This window comes from Aureobasidium pullulans (genome assembly GCF_000721785.1).
Source record: "Aureobasidium pullulans EXF-150 unplaced genomic scaffold scaffold_3, whole genome shotgun sequence".
Taxonomy (NCBI): Eukaryota; Fungi; Ascomycota; class Dothideomycetes; order Dothideales; family Saccotheciaceae; genus Aureobasidium; species Aureobasidium pullulans.
In genome coordinates this window covers 1,544,220-1,561,926 of record NW_021941023.1, presented here as the reverse complement: position 1 = coordinate 1,561,926, position 17,707 = coordinate 1,544,220, and the positions used below count along the sequence as shown (strand labels likewise).

Genomic DNA, 17,707 nt, shown 5'->3' with positions numbered 1-17,707 from the left:
ATGGACTTCCTGGAATCTGAGTGTTTGCGACGTGCTGACAACAAGTCATTCGAACGTACAGAGAATGTATCGTCTCGCTGATCGGGCTTTCATTTTCTCGATAATGGTACCAAAGATTCGTTGTATAACTTCAAGATGTTCTATCTGTTCTGTTGAATTATCAAGAACCTTTCGTGTTGATACTTTCTAGGCATAACAACTTCCGCCAGATCCTGAACCCTATGGAGGAAGCCGCTTTTGTTGTCCAATAAGGTCGAACTCTACCGTACTCTGTCGCCTTTTGTACTTTGAACAAATTAATCTGTCGACAGATTAATGGAATTATGTTCACGTGCAGATCTGTATCGCAACTTCTCATTGGCCTTGTGAGTTCCCGTCCTTTGTTGAGTGAGTTTCATGAGAATGTCACCTCGTGTTGTTGAGAGCCACAACAGAAGCAGGTGCGACTTGCAAGGGCCAGTGATGGATGGTCCTTACCTGTCGTCAACGAATCCTGAAGTCTCTCCAACCGTACTGCACCTTACTCATACATTTAGCTACCTTACTCCATTGTACTGTACAGATCATACACAGGATCTTTAGTATCGTTTCGACTATTCGCGATATCCTCGGTCGCGTTTTTGCGCAATTTTCGATGTTCTTCTCATCGCCTGTTCACTCGCCCTCGACGTGTTAGGCCTTCATCGTGTAATGCCAAGTCAGGGCTTGTGCTGAAACACAACTTTTTCGGATTTCTCTTCCAGCTCAAATCTCCGGTGTCAGGGCAGATTATATGGAAATCCATAAAGAGTCCCTATCGGAGAGTGGTTCAATGCTTCTGTGGGGCATTCGCAATGGTTTGAAACGCATCTCATCTGGAAGGCCCGGTACATCTCGCTCTATTATGGTTATCTCGGCACCTACATGGGATTGGCAAGCGGATCCTTCGCCGTGATAGATATAAAGATGTTTTGTGAGTATCTGAATTTGTCTCTGAACAGCAACAATTTCTTCCTTTCTGTTTGTTGCTCAAGCATACACTTCTTTCCTCTTTCTTCCAGAAGCTGGTCTTCTCTCACACTCTTTATACAAAATCCTCGTCATTCATTTACGTCCAGAAAGATGCGTCGCTTTATCGCTACCGTAGGCGCTCTCTTGCCTGTCGCTCTCGCATGTAACAATGCAGATACACACCCTTGTCCTGGTTACTACCACGACAATTTAGCCGAAGTCTCGGACTTCTGTGCCACCTTCACGCAAAGCACCGTCGCTGCTTCTACCGGCCTTCCGTCATGGGCGACTGTCTGTGACAACAGTCCTAAGAAGCTGTCTAGTGCATGCAGCTGTCAGGTCCCCGCTACTGCTGTTGCTGCTTCTGCACCGTCCTCGGGTGTCGTCGCATCCACCACACCTTCATCCTCAGGCTTTGTCACCTCTGTCAAGAATGTCGAGAGCTCCCCTGTTTTCGCTATCACCCGGACCCACTCCTCCAGTGTCACCAGTGCTGCCGCAAAGGTCGCCGTGAGCTCTGAAGTCGTGGTCAGCTCTTCGGTTGCTGCCACTCCTGCTGTTACTAGCTCTGCGGCTGCTGTCCCTACTATTTCTGGAGGTGCATCTGTCTCGCTCGCTTCGGGCGGTGTCACTTGCACTGTGACCGAGTACGCTGGCATCTCGTCAGCTGTGGCCTCGTGCACCAATATCGTCCTCTCCAACATCAAAGCCCCTGCCTCGAGCACTATCGATCTCACCTCTCTGCAGACTGGAACCCATGTCATTTTTGCTGGCAAGACCACTTTTGAGGATACAAACGACAAGAAATTCGACCCGATCGTGATCACGGGAACTGATATCATTGTGGAAGGCGCTGACGGTCACGTCATAGACGGAAATGGACAGTCTTACTGGGACGGAAAGGGTAGCAATGGAGGTGACGCTAAGCCCAACCACTTCATCGTCGCAAAGCATGTCAACAATGGACGCTTCGAGAACTTGAACATACAGAACTGGCCCGTCCACTGTTTCTATGTCTCTTACTGCAACGCCGTCACCTTCTCGAATATCCTTCTGAACAACACTATTGGAAATGAGCCCAACTCTAAAAGTGGCAGTAAGGCAGCCGCCCACAACTCTGACGGATTCGACATCTCTTCCAGCGACAACATCGTCCTGACTGACTCCCATGTCTACAACCAAGATGACTGTGTTGCCGTTACCTCTGGTTCGAAAATATTGGTAGACAGTATGTACTGCTCTGGTGGTCATGGCCTCTCGATCGGATCCATTGGCGGCAAGTCAAACAACACCGTCAGCGATGTCACTTTCCAGAACTCTATCATCGTCGACAGCCAAAACGGTTGCCGCATCAAGTCCAACGAGGGCGAGACTGGCGAGGTTTCCAACATCCACTACAAGAATATCACCATGGAGAACATTGAAAAGTACGGCTTGGTAATCCAGCAGGACTACCTCAATGGTGGTCCGACCGGCGAACCCAGCAACGGTGTTACTATTTCTGGAGTCACTGTTACAGATGTCAAAGGAACTATGTCTAGCAGCAAGGGCATTGACTATTACGTCCTTTGTGGTGACGGCTCTTGCAGCGACTTCTCGTACTCTGGCGTTGAAATCACTGGTGGCAGTGGTGACAAGTGCAACTACCCTTCTTCTGGTTGCCCTGCAATTTAGATTCTATGTGCGATACCTGACTGAGCACGTCTGCTTCTTGCATGCATATCGTCTTCGTATCTTGCGAAAGCAAACTTCTACCTTCTATGTAATTCATACTCAATCTAACTGAATAACATGTAATCTACAGAGACGGATTCTTTTGCTAAATTGCTAGTAGCTACTAATTTCCAAACGACCCTGTTTATTCTTCTGTGCGCTAATTCAAATTGTCATAATGTGATCTCTCGATGAGATGTTTGAGACGTGCTGCCCACTAACCAGATCTACGAACAGCTGCACTGTTACATGTTCTCTGTTGACAAACGTATGAATCCGGATACAAGCCTACATTATGATCGAGGTGATTTATGGGCCCTATCAGGGGGTGACGAGGTCTTGCCAGGGATAAGGATCGAATTCATCATCATAGTCCCAGCCTGCCCGTCGCTGTGTCGATCTGTCTATGAAGATGCAAGATGTTTTTCACAACCACCCACCTTATCCACTGAGAGATGCTATCCTTTGTGCTCTCTCTGGACGATCACACCAACGCAGAAATCACCTTGCATCTTAGAAGCTAATCTTAAGGTTAGGTCGGTACCTGAGATATCGAGATCAATAGAACAGTCAAACATGGTCGATGTTGTCCTGGTCACGAAAGTGGAAGGTTTAGACACCAGCGACTTCCAAAAGTGGACGCGTGCGTCGGCTTTTCAGATTCAAGAATGAAGGCAGACGTATGAAAGTCAAAAAGAAACAGTGAGTAAATTCTACACTCTGTGCTCACTTTCCTTTGTCGTACGGTACATCGTTCTACAGCGCTCTTCGTCCACTTCCTCGCTACTACAGCTGCCACAAGACCACAATACGTAACACCACAACCAGAAATCCTACCACTCATGTCGCAACCTGAACAAGAGATGGTGCTCGAGACACTCTGGAATCAGATGGAGACGCTCGCGACATCTGGCGACAAAGAAAACGGAGTCAAATCTCGTCGGATTGCGCTCCAGCTCATCAGCTACTCCGGCCTTCCACTGCTCTATCGCATTCGCGCTCACATGACACTGGCTTGCGGAGACAGCAACTATCTCTGGCATGCCCAAGAGGCCGTCCGCCTCGCAGAAAAGGGTATCAAGGTGTTCGGTTCGGACACGAAGAAAGACGCAGGTATTTCAGAAACCCAGGCCAAGGAAGAGAAAGAGGCGGAACAGGCTCTGCTCGAATGTGCCAGAGAGACTCTTCGCGAGGCCGAGAAGGACTATGCCGAGCTTCGGAGTATCACCGAAGTCTTCAATGATAGCAATGCGACAAAGTGGGCCGTCACCTCTAGAGGCGATGGAGTCGTAAACGGTTCCTCAAAATCTGTCCCTACAGGATATGCCCAACATGCCAGCGACTGCGAAGAGCCTGTCAGCGCTTCGCTAGAGGACAATTCCATCCATTCTGGTAGCATTGACTACGACTCTGTCGATAGCGCACCTACTGTCAACGTCTCAAGGCCCAGCGATACATTGCATCTCCTGAAATGACACAAAGGACACCGAATCCGATCAGTCGACTCCGATCGATCTAAATACTGTCTGACCTGAAGAAGGTTAATCATATCGCAGTCGCTCACTTCGACGAAGATGGTTGTGTTTTCCTGCACCTAGCACAGATTTTCTTGTCGCTGATGTCGACGCTCGGTCGGTCGTCGCATTGCGGGTGAATTTTCTTACACCTCACGAACTCGATAATAGCTATCACGATCAAATCAGGTTGTCGCAATTTCACAATCTCCTGCATACTGAGAATTCTTGATCGAGTTGAGGATTGCTTGCTTTCTTGCTTTCTTAAGTCGTGATGTGTTCGAATAATACGGACACTGGAAAGGATGTGTGCGGCGGAGTCAAGGGAGCGTTTCACTATCAGGACTGTCCATCATCAATGACCACTCTTCATCCACAACGCAAAGCTCTCACAGCGTGGAAGGTCGACGAGAGCATAACGGTATCATGAGTAGCGCAGAAAACATATTCTAAATCCAGAAAATACAGAATGCGGCGACAAAAACCATGTTTCTTTCGCGGAGAGGTTGTTGCGCTCACGACCCTGGCCGGCATCATGAATTATCAATCAAAGCCTCTGCGAAAACTGCCATCTCCCCCATCCGTCGATTAAAACACCTTGTTCTCGGCGCTCATGTAGTCTATCCTTACGCAACCAGCATACCGGCGCCAAAACCAAACAGTATCATGAAGATAAAGCTGCCCAGACAAGCACCGATGATGATCCTGCGACGCTTGACGTGATCCGTTCGTAGACTGCTTGGTGTAGCACGGTGATCTGTCTTCTTGTCTGTTCTCTCGGATGAGAAGTGTCCGTACTTTTGAAGAAGGTGTTCGTCTTCTTGTCCTTCCTCGACAACCGTGGCGGTTTCCCAGAGGTCCTCGGAGGAGATGGAGGCTGGTGACGATGTTGATGGCATTTTGTGTGATATAGAATGAAATTATTACTCTTGATGTTGAGGAAAGAGCTCTGTGGGGAGTTTTTAGAGACGAAGTGTGCAGAATGGAAGGTTCTTGTTTGATGAAATCTAGCTCGGCATCGCTGTTGCTTCATGCCTCTTACGCTGCTGTCTCATGCCACCTCACATTTCGTACTTGTATGAGCATGTTCTTACCGTTTATGCAGGTTTATGGTTGTATATGAGATCATCTCACCTCGCCAGAGAGTGATTTTGCGCAGTCCCATCTGGTCAATGCCATGGGAATTGGGGTGCACTTTGCTAGAGGAGAGCCGTCGAGAATCGCGAAAAGATAGAAGATCAAGAATCAAACAACCCTTGCCTGGAATTCTCATGTGCATAGGTATGTTGAGCGAAGGAAGCGGTTTGCGCCGATTCTTGTCCGTCGTAGTGGTCTTATCTATGTTGAGCTCTGAGCACATAGAACGGCTCCACTCAGGGCAGGGCGTGGCTACGATGAATGGTGAAGATAAGCGAAGCTCATGAATTACAACAGGAAGAGATACAGCGCGATATCCACGGTTGAGACAATGCGCAACACTATTTGCAAGAGTCAGTGAGATCAATGCCTATGCAAAACCACAACTAGAATAATCGTGGAGCCGTCTGCTTTTTTCAAAACACAAAGCTCGGCTTGTGAGACGAAAGATACTTTTCCCTCTTTGGCCGCGATACATCTCAGCGGTCTTCCCCACCGCTTCTAATCGCATGCTTGTTCGTTGTGTCAATGTGATCAGTGGAGACAAGTGGCATCTAGCGGACCTAGACGGTTTCCAAGTTGTTCCGACGCACGTGGACTCACCGTCACAGCGATTCGACAGACTCGAGCAACAAAGATGAAATGTGGCGCCTTCACGAATTTACAAACCTTCAGTTGATTTGAAAAGAATCTCACTGCCATCGGGCTGGCTGACGCCTCGTGCTCATCGTTACTGATAATGCTTGTGGTGTCCCAGACTCCACAAGGTCGGGCGGAAAGGCAGCACAATACACGCCTCTGCCAAGGTCATCTGATTCGCACATGTGTTAATATATTCTGCTGTCAGTCTGCAAGGAACGATATGCAGCTCCCGAGTGGGGGACATTGGGGAACGCCATGAACGGTGGATATCGGTTAGGATAGTCACAGCTCGCTGGCCAGCGACACCACCACAGAGCCGATTTTTCCGACCTGCGGAATTGGCATTCCTTTTTCGATACTGCTAGGCTGATTATCCCGCCGGAACCGAAGGTAATAGGCAAATGATGACCGCGCAGCTTTTAAACTCGTGATGAATGTGTGCCGAGTGGGAAACATCATCCTCTCCAGATTGCTTCCCGCAGCGTCCCCAGCCGGCCATTTCCTTTTGTGGGGATGCTCGTATCATGCATCAGTCTAGGCATTCTCGTATGGCGTGTTCTCATCATGTTTTGTCGTACTTGCTTGAGCTTACTACGAGCTCCATGGAGCACGCAATCATAGTCGAAAAGACTCAAGGCACCAGCACAAACTTCCCAACACTACCGCAGCCGTAGCTGAGCTGCGAGAGTACGATTCGTGCACATGCTAATGGATTTCGTTGGGCAGGAGCTCAAACTGTTGCGACGCATCTCGGCGAAACTTGACCCGCACTCCTGAACATCACTGTTACAATCACATGAAAGCAGCCTGTCGGCCTCTCGCCAGCGAACAGGACGTTGTGACATGTGTGCACAGTGCGCCATTAACCTGTGGAATATGAGTCTAGACATCAGCACGGCTTGCAATGTTGATTTGGGGACGTGATACGATGTTGAGCTGCCCCGTTGCTTCTTGCTTGGAGGCCGCGGAAGGCGCACCCACGAACCGCTGCTCTGTCATTTTGTGGTGGCTTCGCACGCGTGGGCGAAGGCTTGGTTCTGGTCTTGGAAGCACATGGCAGTGGTGGTCGTGGGGTCTCCACACAAAATCTACGTAACCAGCTGCAGGAACAAGATGGAGACGAAAGATTCCCGCTTCCATAATCTGATGTCGTACTTCGTTCGGTGCTTCGCTGCTTTATCACCAAGCCACCTCTATGATGGTTGGGGCCGGCCAGTAATGATTTCGTTGAGACAAAATGAAGCGAATCGCGTGTGTAATTGCACAAGATATATGGTGGGATCGCGAAGGCTTGCTTCGGCCTTGGATTTCATTCACAGTCGGGCCGGTGGGTTGCTTCACGAGCGAGTCTCTCAGAGAAAACTCCGGGCGTAGGGCTGTCAATGCCGGGCCAAGAGCGGTGAAAGCCAGTGCTCACTGAGCTCGACTCACTCAGCGGGTGTATCAAAACCAGGCTACCGCGTCACTGACTAACAGATGTTTCGATAGGGCCGGGGATAGAACTCGAGGCCTCTTGCGAGATGACGACGATAGAAGCATGGCGTGACGCCGTGAATCCGCCGTGAAAAGAAAACGTAGGAAAGATTTTTCTCTCGAACGCTTTTCTCCATGAAATGTGTTGGGGATGGTTGTGCGGCAATGTTTCGGACGCCATACTCGATCTGGTGGGAGTGAGCAAATTCTACTGCCAAGAAGATAACAGACGACATTTTTTCTACAGTCTCCAAGCGTTGGGGTAGTCGCTGAAGGTGTTGACTAAACGACGTAAAGCAAGCGAGAGTTTTTCAGGTAATGTCTGTCGGTGGCGCTGTGTGTTTGTTTGTGGAGAGGCATAGCATGATACAATTGTTTTCTGGAGACAGGACCTGCATCAACTCTCTGGCGTTTGGCTTTGGGGCTCACGACCACGTGTTGACAGAAGTCTTGTTGTTCGGAGCTGGCTGTAACCAACGCTCAGGGATCGGGACTTGCTTGAACCGCTCCTCCGATGGCAGCGGCGGATCTAGGCGTTGCAACATAATCTCATATCACCGTGTGGAGCCTCGCACGATTTTCATCTGCCGCGCAACGAGCCCGACCGAACCCGATGACAATTCTTCTGTTTCTTGGCTGGCAACAGCACAGTTCACCCTTTGAAGGACATCACAATTGAACCAACTGCCGTCAGGCAGAGCTTGGAGTGAGTCTGGACGAGGGCGTGCGGGGATCGCAATCAGGCGTGAGTCGAATAATGACTCGATGGCATGGTGGGTCTGTAAATCTGGGCCCCCAGTCTCAAGCAAAGATGCCTGCCAAACTGATCAAGAGCATACCAGGGGCACTGATGATACTATTGCAAGACTTGCGCACGTCGGAAATCCATCGCGATGCATGGAAACAAGACGTTTAACGCCTCTGAAATTGTGTGATCTTCTAGAACCTGGGGGAGTGAAGTGCTTCGAACATCCTTTGCCGCAAACTCACGGGAATGCCGCACTGACCCATGGCAGCGGTAGAGAAGTGGAGGATGTGCAAATGTGGCTTGCGACCTCCAGATTATGGCACCCTTGGCGTGGAGAACTGGTCGTTGTGCCCCGGATCTATGAGATGCTATCAAAGTCAGTTCTTGATGAGGGGCATGTGCTGTGCGGATCGTGATGGGCGAAAGGAGACGAGCCTTGCATGATACGTGCGAAAAGCCAACGATGGAGTAGACAACAATGGCGTGATTGGCACTTGTTCGCAAGCTCGGCGATTGTGAAAAGAATTACGTTTTGGTTTTGCCAGGCTGATTGCGCCGCTCGCTACTCGTGTAGATGAGACGATCGTACAGCTGTACGTATGGCGCTCGAGGGTCGTCGAGCAACTGAGCCTAAACAAGTCCTCACCGGGCGCCCCAGGTTCTGTGACTTCTGTCAGGGGGAGATGTTCCCCCACGTCTGCGGGGAGAGCTCCCGCGAATGTGTTCCAGCCATCGAAATGGGCATGAATGAGGATGTTCTTATCGGAAGAAAGGGACAGATGACCGCGCGAATAGCGGGTATGGACAATTGGACGCTCATGGGTGTGGAGCGCAATTACCCGCTTGGTATGAGGCATGTCGTTCGATCCCTCCACTCCGTGTCTGATTTGGAACGAAGACAATAGTCAACGTGCAGTAAATTGCTTGCACGAAGACGGCTGTGCACAGCGGCAGTGCGTATATCGAAAGGAGGCTGAGAAGATACTCATCGTGGGCAGCATGTAGCAACGCAATTCGTTGTTCCCCGGACGGATTCATCTCCAGGTTTGTTTCACATGCCAGGATCTGGAGAGATCAGACTACCTATGCACACTTCTGGCAGAGCGTGAAAGCAGATGTCTGCAGCCATCAGCGGATAAATGTTCGGTTAATGACCAATTAGGATGTAGGTTGTAAGCCCTGCCTGCCATTCCGGGAGTGGAAAGCAGATAGGGCAGAAAGATAAGAAGGAACAACTTATCCGCAGTGAACCTCGTCATGAGACTGTAAAGACGCCAACGGAGAAATAGAGCCCACCGAGATAGAGGAAGGAGCGATCGAACAATGCGCTGCATAGAGGAAGGAGCGAACGATGAACGTATGCGTCGCAAACGAGCACTACTCCATGTTTCACGAGTCCGGCTCCAGACACCTTCCCGTGATGCACGATGGCAAGTGAATTCGGCATCAACACGGCGAAATGCACCCTCACTCGACGAGGCCGGGCCTTGCTCCCGCTTGGCTGTTGTAAAGCACAAACACAACAAGAGCCAGGGGCGTACTGCTATTTCGGGCCTACCTCTGGGGGGCGCTTCTATGAGAATTCGAAAAATCTTGTATGTGGGTCCCCACAATTTCATTTCCGGTGCACGCCCGTGTCAGATGTAGCGCAGAGACAAAAAAGATACAGCCAACGCAAGGAGAGGCAGCGCAAAGGGAAAGCTACTCGGCTGCAAAGAGGCCAACGCTTGGAGGGAGATAACCGTGCAACATCGTCATAACTGCAGCACAGCGAAGGATATGCACCCTCGATCGTGGACAAGCATAGGCATCCCCAACACATGCCACGGGTCGTCACGGGAAAAGGTTAAAAAAGTCTTGTTCTGCGATGGCCGGGTGGGAGCTCCGCAAAAAATAGACGAGGGTTTGCAAGCAAGAAACGACGACAGACTCTGATCTCTGGGGCGCACGACAAGTCGAGGGGATCTGGCGGCGCTGTGCAGTGCACAAAACGGACAGAAGGGGCACAAGCGGGCGAGGTGCTTTTGGATTCGGGCACCGAAGAGAGACCTTGCGCTATCTAGAGCCGTGTCGTTCCGACGGCATGTCCTCGCCAGCTTGTCGGCCCTGGGCCAGCAGCACAGGTGCGCTAGTGACTAACGTCGGGCGCGACGAAGGCTGTGGCTTGGCGGCCGGTGGATCTTTTCGTTGCGCCCATTTTCAGTCAAAGTTGGAGCTCACCCCCACGCCTTTTCCCTTCGTCTGCGTCACGCTCTCGCTATTTAACCACTTCTCCCGCCCTCTCCCCTCCCGCCTATTCTCCAGATTTTTCGTCTTCACGTCGTCAATGCAGCGCACTTCGTCCGGTGTGGATTTCTCCAGCCTCTTGAATCCAGACAACTCCTCGGCCACTCCCCCCTCTCACCCCAGCACTCCCTCGACCTACGTCGACGCCGGTGTCCAATCCCACCCTTCCATGGCTGCTGCTGCCACCGTGCCCGCCATGGCTGCCCAGATGCCCACCCAAGAACAGACTACTCAGACCCCTCCTCAGGGAGAAGTGCGCCCTGACCTGCCGCGTCCTTACAAGTGCCCTCTGTGCGACAAGGCCTTCCACCGCCTCGAGCACCAGACTCGTCACATCCGCACTCACACCGGCGAGAAGCCTCACGCCTGCCAGTTCCCGGGATGCACTAAGCGCTTCAGCCGTTCTGATGAACTGACCCGTCACTCGCGCATCCACAACAACCCCAACTCGAGACGCGGCAACAAGCAACATGCCGCCGCCGCCGCCGCAGCTGCAGCAGCTGCTGCCGCCGCCCAGGCAGGAATCATGGACCAGGCACAGCACCAGGTCATGCAGCAAATGAACCACATGATGCCTCCTCCACCCAAGATGAACACCTTGTCCCACTCGGCACCCAACTCTCAGCTTTCATCGCCCAACGTCTCTCCTCCTCACTCTTACGCCAGCGCCTACACAAGTAACCCTGGCTCCTACCTGACGCGCAATGTGAGCGGCGACCTCAGCCCTGCTGGTCTTAACCACCCCATGGACATCAACCTCCTGGCCACTGCTGCCTCGCAGGTTGAGCGTGAGAACTCCCTTCCCACGCATCACCTAGGTCTTGCCAGCAGACACACATATGGCACCCACCCTTACAGCCACCACCCTTACTCGACCGGTCGCCTTCCCTCGCTTTCGGCTTACCACTACAGCTCGAACCCCACTTCTCAGCCAATGTCGCGCTCGCACTCTCACGAGGATGACGATCCTTACTCTCAACACCGCATGACCAAGAAGTCGCGTCCTGGCTCTCCCCAGTCGACTGCGCCGCCATCTCCTTCGTTCTCACACGAGTCTACCTCGCCAACTCCCGACCACACTCCTTTGGCTACTCCTTCTCATTCTCCTCGGCTTCGTCCGCAGTACTTCCATAACGGTGTGCAACTCCCCACACTCCACCACCTCTCCCTCCAGCACCAACCGCCTCCCGCCCTTGCCCCTGTTGAGCCGTCCGCTGACGGTCAACAGCCGTACATTCCGACGCACCACAGCGGCCTACGTATCAGTGAGATCATGGAACGCGAAGACGGAGCACAACGAAAACTCCCAATCCCCATGGTGCCTTCAGCCGTCAAGGTCAACGATCTCCTCAACAACCCCAACGGCTTCAGCAGCGGTCAGTCCAGCACTACTGGCAGCATAGCCGGCGACAACTCGAATTAAGCAGCTTGCAACTTGTTTGGTTGAAATCATTGTCAAGGAGTTAGGCTTTAATGGCTATGGCACGAAATCATGGCCTGGGCGTTCTGTCATATCATTTTCGGAGTCTCTGTTATTCTTCGTTTCGGCACGGCGTTTTCTCTACCCTATAGACTGGACTGGAGTCGGATTGATCGGAATCATTGAGCGGGAAGCGTGAGGGAAGTTCAAGGAAAGGATCCCTTGCCGGGTTTGTGGTCAAAGAGGATACCTGCGATCGAAAAGATCGCCAACTGTTTTGTTATTGCTTTCGAAAACCCCAATGACTTCGTTTCTGTTCTTTGCGATTTTAGCGGCTTGCCTGTTTCTCTACACTAATGCGGATGAATGGAGCCCGATGGTTCCTTCCTCTAGATAGACGCTTTCTTGCTCTCCCCTTAACTCAACCTTTCGAAACAGACTCATCCTCTGCTTCGAAAAAAATACACACATTTTTACATCTCAATTTCCCAACTCAGATTGGCCGTATAATCGTATTGTTTTGTCGCTCCACATCATCAGCTCCACTGCATCTCCGCAGCGAAGCGTTCTGCGTGTCAGTGCACATGAGTACGTGTTGTTCTCCAGATTTCTACCCACAATCAGTCCACATGTGTGCCCCAGCGTCCTCCAAGCCTCCCCACGGGCCCTTACAGCAGCGCTTGATGATGCAGATACTCGAGTAGAACGTCTCACTTATTGGTAATCGGAGCAATGGGAAGTCTGTTCGGGCTTCTTCCGTACGAGAGGATGCCTGGGCGCTTAGTGGGCTTACGGGATCGTCGCTTTTCATTTCGCAGACTTGCTCTTGCTGTCAACGAATCAACCTCACGAGTTGAGTCATCACCACTGGCACACAAACGTTCTTTCTTGTTGCTGTAAAGTGCGTATCAGACCTGCTGCAGATTACCCCGACATGATCGTCCTTCCTCCGAAGTCACGCCATGGGAACTCGAGATGTCCGCATGAAAGCATGAACATAAACCCCCCCCTGATCGACGGTGGCAGAAGTAGAGTCTGGCCTCTGACTCTCCTCTATTCAACGGAAAGAATGCTTGTCTCGTAAGTCTTGTTCTTCCTCCACACTATCTGCTTTATCGGACGTTGGTGTGTCATGGCATTTGCAACATACCAACGCGGCGACCCATATTTCCTCTTGAGGCCGGGAATTAGGGCAACCGTCTCGTATGGACGTATGTCGCAAGGACTGCCAAAAGTGCGCACAGTCTTCGGCCGAACTCGGAATCGCGTTTGTTGAATTGCACACACAGGAACTTGACTAGATGGTGATCGTCGCACGCCTTTCTCACCGGGCTCTTGCGCACAGGAATGCGACAAGGGAGGATCATTCCTGGCCACCTGTTTTCCACCAGTGTTTCTCTTGCAAGCCGCCAGCCCATTTAGATGGTTGATGTGGCGTGCAGGTACAAGAGCTGCAAGTCCCGAGTCGGGGTAGCCGGCATCCCGAATCGAGGAAGACCCCGTCGTCTCCAGGTTTCCTTTGTTGCGGGGATCGCGGGGAAAACAAACACACCAACAACCTCTTGTCATGCGCACGACAGGATGACTAGACAGAAAAGCTTCATCCTAGGTATTCGCAATGTCAAGAAACTAGGAACCCGCTTTTCCGATGCTGCTCTGTTGCTGGAGGGTAGTCCCGCTCTGGTGTTCTTCACGGCCGTAGTCGCCCGCTCTTTTTACGTTGCTTTGCGCGAGCGATAAGACCAGCATCCTGTGGCAGAAATCGCAGCTGTGCCAGACACACACAGCTACAGCCAACGGCGTAACTGGCGCATCACTACTTTCCACCTTCACCGCAACATCGCAACGTGTGCTCTCTGGGCATTCTCAACGAAACCCGCCTGCCCACTCGGCTCCACTTGGCAACACAGCGGTAGACGAACTCAAAACCTCTCAGAGTTGATCTTCCTTCGAAAGAAGGCTTTGGACCCCCAGATCGATAGCTCCATCCCTGCTTTGCCGTCGAAAAGCGCAACTTACTCGCTACGTCATGGAATCTACTCGACACTTTCCCGATCGATAACCTCATATGAGGTATCATAGGCTCGGAGCACAAACCCTGTCGGGATATGATCAGGCAATCGGATCGAGAGAGAAATCGTGGGGGTCGCCATTTAAGGCCGATAGAGATACACAGCAGCCGCGTACCCGTCACCACTACGTGTTATATTGCCACTATCCGTTCAAGATAGGCGACAAGCACAACGAGCGAATGACCAACGACACGTCGAGAACATCTATTGTCTCATCTCAGATAACCACAGTCAAAGAGAAGGAAAAGAGCAAGAAAGACTTGTGACATGTTCAAAGATACTTACGCAGGTACATGTCTACATCCTCCACTTGACCTCGGCCCTGGGGTCCGGGGCCGCTTCTACCCGCGGTAAGCCTCTCACGCCTCTCCCTCCTCCCCTCGACTTCCCCAGGATGATGGCGTCGAATCACAAAGGTAAAACAGACCTCTTCCTTTCCCCTCAAAAAGAACAAAAGTACTTGTCTACTTCGATTACCCCATCCTTCCATCGTCGCAGCCTTACAGAAGGAAGTGGCACACCGTGATCTTGCTTTGTCTTTGCCCCGCCGGACAGTTTGACTGGGCGACTCCGCGTCGAGGGGGGCCTTCAACAGAGCCTCATTTCTTCGGTGTCATTGTCGGCCGGGGGTTACACCTTGTTTGACCACACGTCATATCCCTCTGTCAACACTCAACAGGAGGAAGAAAGGTTTGCTCGGAAGCTTGAAACTCCTCATTTCCCCCTCTTGCTTGTTACCTAAGTTTATATTCTATCTTGGATCCTGCATAAAGCTTGATCGCTATATCAAAACACGAGTTATTGGCTATGCACTCGGCGATTGTTTTCGTGCACTATGTAGATTGGACTATACTTGCTCATGTACCAAGCATGTTGAGCGTCAAGCGACTGCATCGAGTGCTATGTAAAGCTATACGACATGGCCATGCATCCAGTGAATACATGCTCACCGCCCTGCAACCCACTCAATGACTACTTGCAAGACCATGTAGGTTATGCAGTAATCGCTTGGAAGGCTATGCAGACCATCCAATGCCCGGTGCATGACCAGGCAGCGTATTCGACGACTGCTTAACAGGCTATGCAAAGCCCATTCGATAACCTGATTTCTACTTCGCTATGCGTGGCTATGCAAAGAGACTGCATCAACACTCCGCCTGAAGTCTTGACCGCTTTGCTACACAGCCAATAGATAGCTCGAGAAGCAGATTTTAGACATATGGATATGCGAGAACTGTGAGAGGAGCTGATGTTTCACATGCATCCATGATACGAGTAACAAGCAAAAAGACACGCGTTCCACGGGGCTGTTCAGGGCTTTCGTTTCACTTCAGCTGCTCAGCTGTTGCATTGATTGGAGGCTGCTTGGAGAAACACGACTGTCAAATAGGCACGTACAAAACGATGGACTCGACAGATGTGGAAGGAGACAAGCAGGATGTTCAAGTCATCTGGTCCAATACGACAAAGCACGTGCTTGGAGAAAAGAGTGTGGTTTCCTTATCAGTACAGTATCTGAATTTCTCCGGACACTTTTTGTGGTGGGCTGTGTGTCCAACCAAGCCACCAACACCACCTTATCAAAAGGTACATACATTTTCTGCATCCAACTTTCCCACATTCTTCCATCTCTCCCACACAAGCCATGATCTTGATTTTCCAAAGAAGTTGAGTGATCACCTTGTGGCTTGCACCGGGCCGCTCTGCTGCATTGCATGATTTCCTGTCGCACATGCAGGCAGCCCCTTTCATCATCATATGCTTCCACCACCCCCAAAATGTAAACAATGACCCTTTATCACATGTCAGATCCGTAACCTGGTGACACCCTTCTCTTTCGACAGGGCTTTTGTACTCCTGCAGAGTCTCGATGATGTGATTGTTTGATTGTCTTGATTGTGGAGGTCGGAAATAGAACATGCGTAATCGTGAAGAATGTAGATGCGGAGGGCCAAGGGAACGTAGGACGTCCGACGTGGGGGTGGTTAGTATGCCTTCATAGCCGGAGTTTCTTCCTGTGGAGTAGGAGGGTGGATCTCGAATTTATCCGGTCAGATAAGATTGCTTTTGAGGAGGGTGGATGGATGGATGACTGGCAGGCATGTCGTCTTGCCGCAAGATGACAGGTCATCTAGACATCCAGAGTCATCTGCCGGTTGGGTGTTGGTGGTCCTGTTCAGTCATCGATGACGATAGTTGCGGACGTGTCGTCTTCGGTTGCAGTGGTTGCGGCGGCTTCATCGTCTTCCAGCAAGGCTGCTTCGTCGACCAGGCCCTCTGCATCAGCCTCGTCTCCATTCAACCAGCCGTATTCATCACGACCCTCTGCCGTGTTTGCATCGGCAATGTCTGAGTACGGACGCTTGCGACCTTTGGCAGGAGATGACGCGGCAAGTGTCACAACAGGGGCGCCTGCAGTAGAGTCCTTATTTACGACGCCCTTGAGGCCGTCCTTGTCAACGACGAAAGGAACGACTTGGCCAGTTTCACCTTCGTCGGAAAAGGCGACACCATTGACCTTCTGTAAACCAACGTACCTCGCGCTTTCCGGATCTTGCTGTTGTTGTGCCCAGCTTCCGAGTTTGAAATCTCTGAACATGACCAGTCTGTTTGATACACCAGCCTCCCATTCAGCACCTCCCATGCCAGGTACCAAGACAGCGCCCAGACCGCTGTGAGGACGTACACGCGTGGCACACCCGGTGGTCACCACAATGGCCACGTCATTCAGAGCAGCCAGCTTTTTCAGGGCCGAGATGAGAGTGCCCATGATTCCATAGCGACGGCCAGCAGCCCACCTGGCAGCTTCGGATTTATGGCTTGTAAAAGTGTTTGCACGATTGCGTGGATAGGATACCTCGAAGATGGCGTGTAGGTCGTCTATAACCATCAAGGCAGTCCCCGGCGGCGGAAACGATTGCGGAGGATGTAGGGTTAGGGCTAATAGGTGAGCGACGGTAGGGGTCGAGTACGCGTGGAAGCGGTCGAGCCTGGAGTCCTTCTCGGAATCATGGCCATGTGTGGAGGGGTTCGCGGCGAGGAAATGGTTCAGTCGATTTATGGCGAAAGGCGTTGTCGCGTCTAGTCCATGTCAGCCGGCGCATCCGTAGTGTATACAGCTCGGGCCAAAGAAAGACGCACCTACCCAGACGACTGAGCTCCCATTGTTCAATGCGTGTGTTGCCGTTTGCAATCTACGAGGACGTGTTAGGATACGAGAGCAATACGATGCGTGTACGAGTACAAAGTGAACATACGCAAGAGAAGATTTGGCGGAGCCAGATGGCCCCCAAATCTCGGTGATTTTACCACGGCCGAGTCCAGCATTGGTGGCGCCCAAGAGAGAATTGAGTTGATCAAGACCGGTAGAGATGGATCGGGGTCCGCGCGACTGTAGACTAAGCAGTGCTTCGGAGGCCGAGACGGTGGGCAGGCGGTCTGACAGGAAGTCAGACTTGGTATACAGCCATCGTATAGACACGCGACATACGAGAAGACGGGGGCGGCTGTCTAGCGGTAGTAGTAGACGACGACGGCGGGGCCTGGCGCGGAGGCGACGGAGGGGCCGGTTCGGACATGTTGATGGCAGATGGCAGATGGCAGATGGCAGATGGCAGATGGCACGGTCGACAGCCGCTGGCCACGAGGAGATGAGGCTGTCAGGACATGTAAAAGCTATCGTGAATTGACCCAATCATCTGCAACGAGGAAC

General features: G+C 51.6%; 8 protein-coding genes across 8 annotated transcripts; 4 read left to right on the top strand and 4 right to left on the bottom strand.

Annotated features, from left to right (window-relative positions):
* The first annotated feature begins 1,023 nt into the window (after nt 1–1,023).
* M438DRAFT_343117 (endo-polygalacturonase D) lies at nt 1,024–2,840 on the top strand. Its single transcript, XM_029904908.1, has one exon. It carries the CDS (start codon nt 1,102–1,104, stop codon nt 2,662–2,664), a length of 1,563 nt encoding a protein of 520 aa, XP_029764193.1. The 5' UTR covers nt 1,024–1,101; the 3' UTR covers nt 2,665–2,840.
* A 439-nt stretch (nt 2,841–3,279) lies between these two features.
* Nucleotides 3,280–4,178, top strand: M438DRAFT_403297 (uncharacterized protein; the record flags this gene model as incomplete). The annotated part of the gene is made up of 2 exons (XM_029909652.1): nt 3,280–3,346; nt 3,466–4,178. 2 exons carry the CDS (start codon nt 3,280–3,282, stop codon nt 4,176–4,178), a joined length of 780 nt encoding a protein of 259 aa, XP_029764192.1.
* Nucleotides 4,179–4,577: 399 nt separating this feature from the next.
* On the bottom strand, nt 4,578–5,481 carry M438DRAFT_343116 (uncharacterized protein). The gene has a single exon (XM_029904907.1). The coding sequence runs from the start codon at nt 5,114–5,116 to the stop codon at nt 4,844–4,846; it is 273 nt and encodes a 90-aa protein (XP_029764191.1). The 5' UTR covers nt 5,117–5,481; the 3' UTR covers nt 4,578–4,843.
* Nucleotides 5,482–8,489: 3,008 nt separating this feature from the next.
* On the bottom strand, nt 8,490–9,185 carry M438DRAFT_136207 (uncharacterized protein). The gene has a single exon (XM_029898865.1). The coding sequence runs from the start codon at nt 9,072–9,074 to the stop codon at nt 8,595–8,597; it is 480 nt and encodes a 159-aa protein (XP_029764190.1). The 5' UTR covers nt 9,075–9,185; the 3' UTR covers nt 8,490–8,594.
* Nucleotides 9,186–10,666: 1,481 nt separating this feature from the next.
* M438DRAFT_291068 (uncharacterized protein) lies at nt 10,667–12,285 on the top strand. The gene is made up of 2 exons (XM_029901735.1): nt 10,667–11,050; nt 11,129–12,285. The coding sequence occupies exons 1-2, from the start codon at nt 10,673–10,675 to the stop codon at nt 11,924–11,926; spliced, it is 1,176 nt and encodes a 391-aa protein (XP_029764189.1). The 5' UTR covers nt 10,667–10,672; the 3' UTR covers nt 11,927–12,285.
* A 595-nt stretch (nt 12,286–12,880) lies between these two features.
* Nucleotides 12,881–13,615, bottom strand: M438DRAFT_136170 (uncharacterized protein). Its single transcript, XM_029898864.1, has one exon. The coding sequence runs from the start codon at nt 13,490–13,492 to the stop codon at nt 12,977–12,979; it is 516 nt and encodes a 171-aa protein (XP_029764188.1). The 5' UTR covers nt 13,493–13,615; the 3' UTR covers nt 12,881–12,976.
* On the top strand, nt 13,178–13,795 carry M438DRAFT_343114 (uncharacterized protein). Its single transcript, XM_029904906.1, has one exon. The coding sequence runs from the start codon at nt 13,505–13,507 to the stop codon at nt 13,661–13,663; it is 159 nt and encodes a 52-aa protein (XP_029764187.1). The 5' UTR covers nt 13,178–13,504; the 3' UTR covers nt 13,664–13,795.
* A 2,147-nt stretch (nt 13,796–15,942) lies between these two features.
* M438DRAFT_136133 (P-loop containing nucleoside triphosphate hydrolase protein) lies at nt 15,943–17,659 on the bottom strand. The gene is made up of 4 exons (XM_029898863.1): nt 17,486–17,659; nt 17,253–17,433; nt 17,137–17,189; nt 15,943–17,076 (listed from the first exon to the last, which is right to left on the bottom strand). The coding sequence occupies exons 1-4, from the start codon at nt 17,571–17,573 to the stop codon at nt 16,172–16,174; spliced, it is 1,227 nt and encodes a 408-aa protein (XP_029764186.1). The 5' UTR covers nt 17,574–17,659; the 3' UTR covers nt 15,943–16,171.
* Nucleotides 17,660–17,707: the final 48 nt, after the last annotated feature.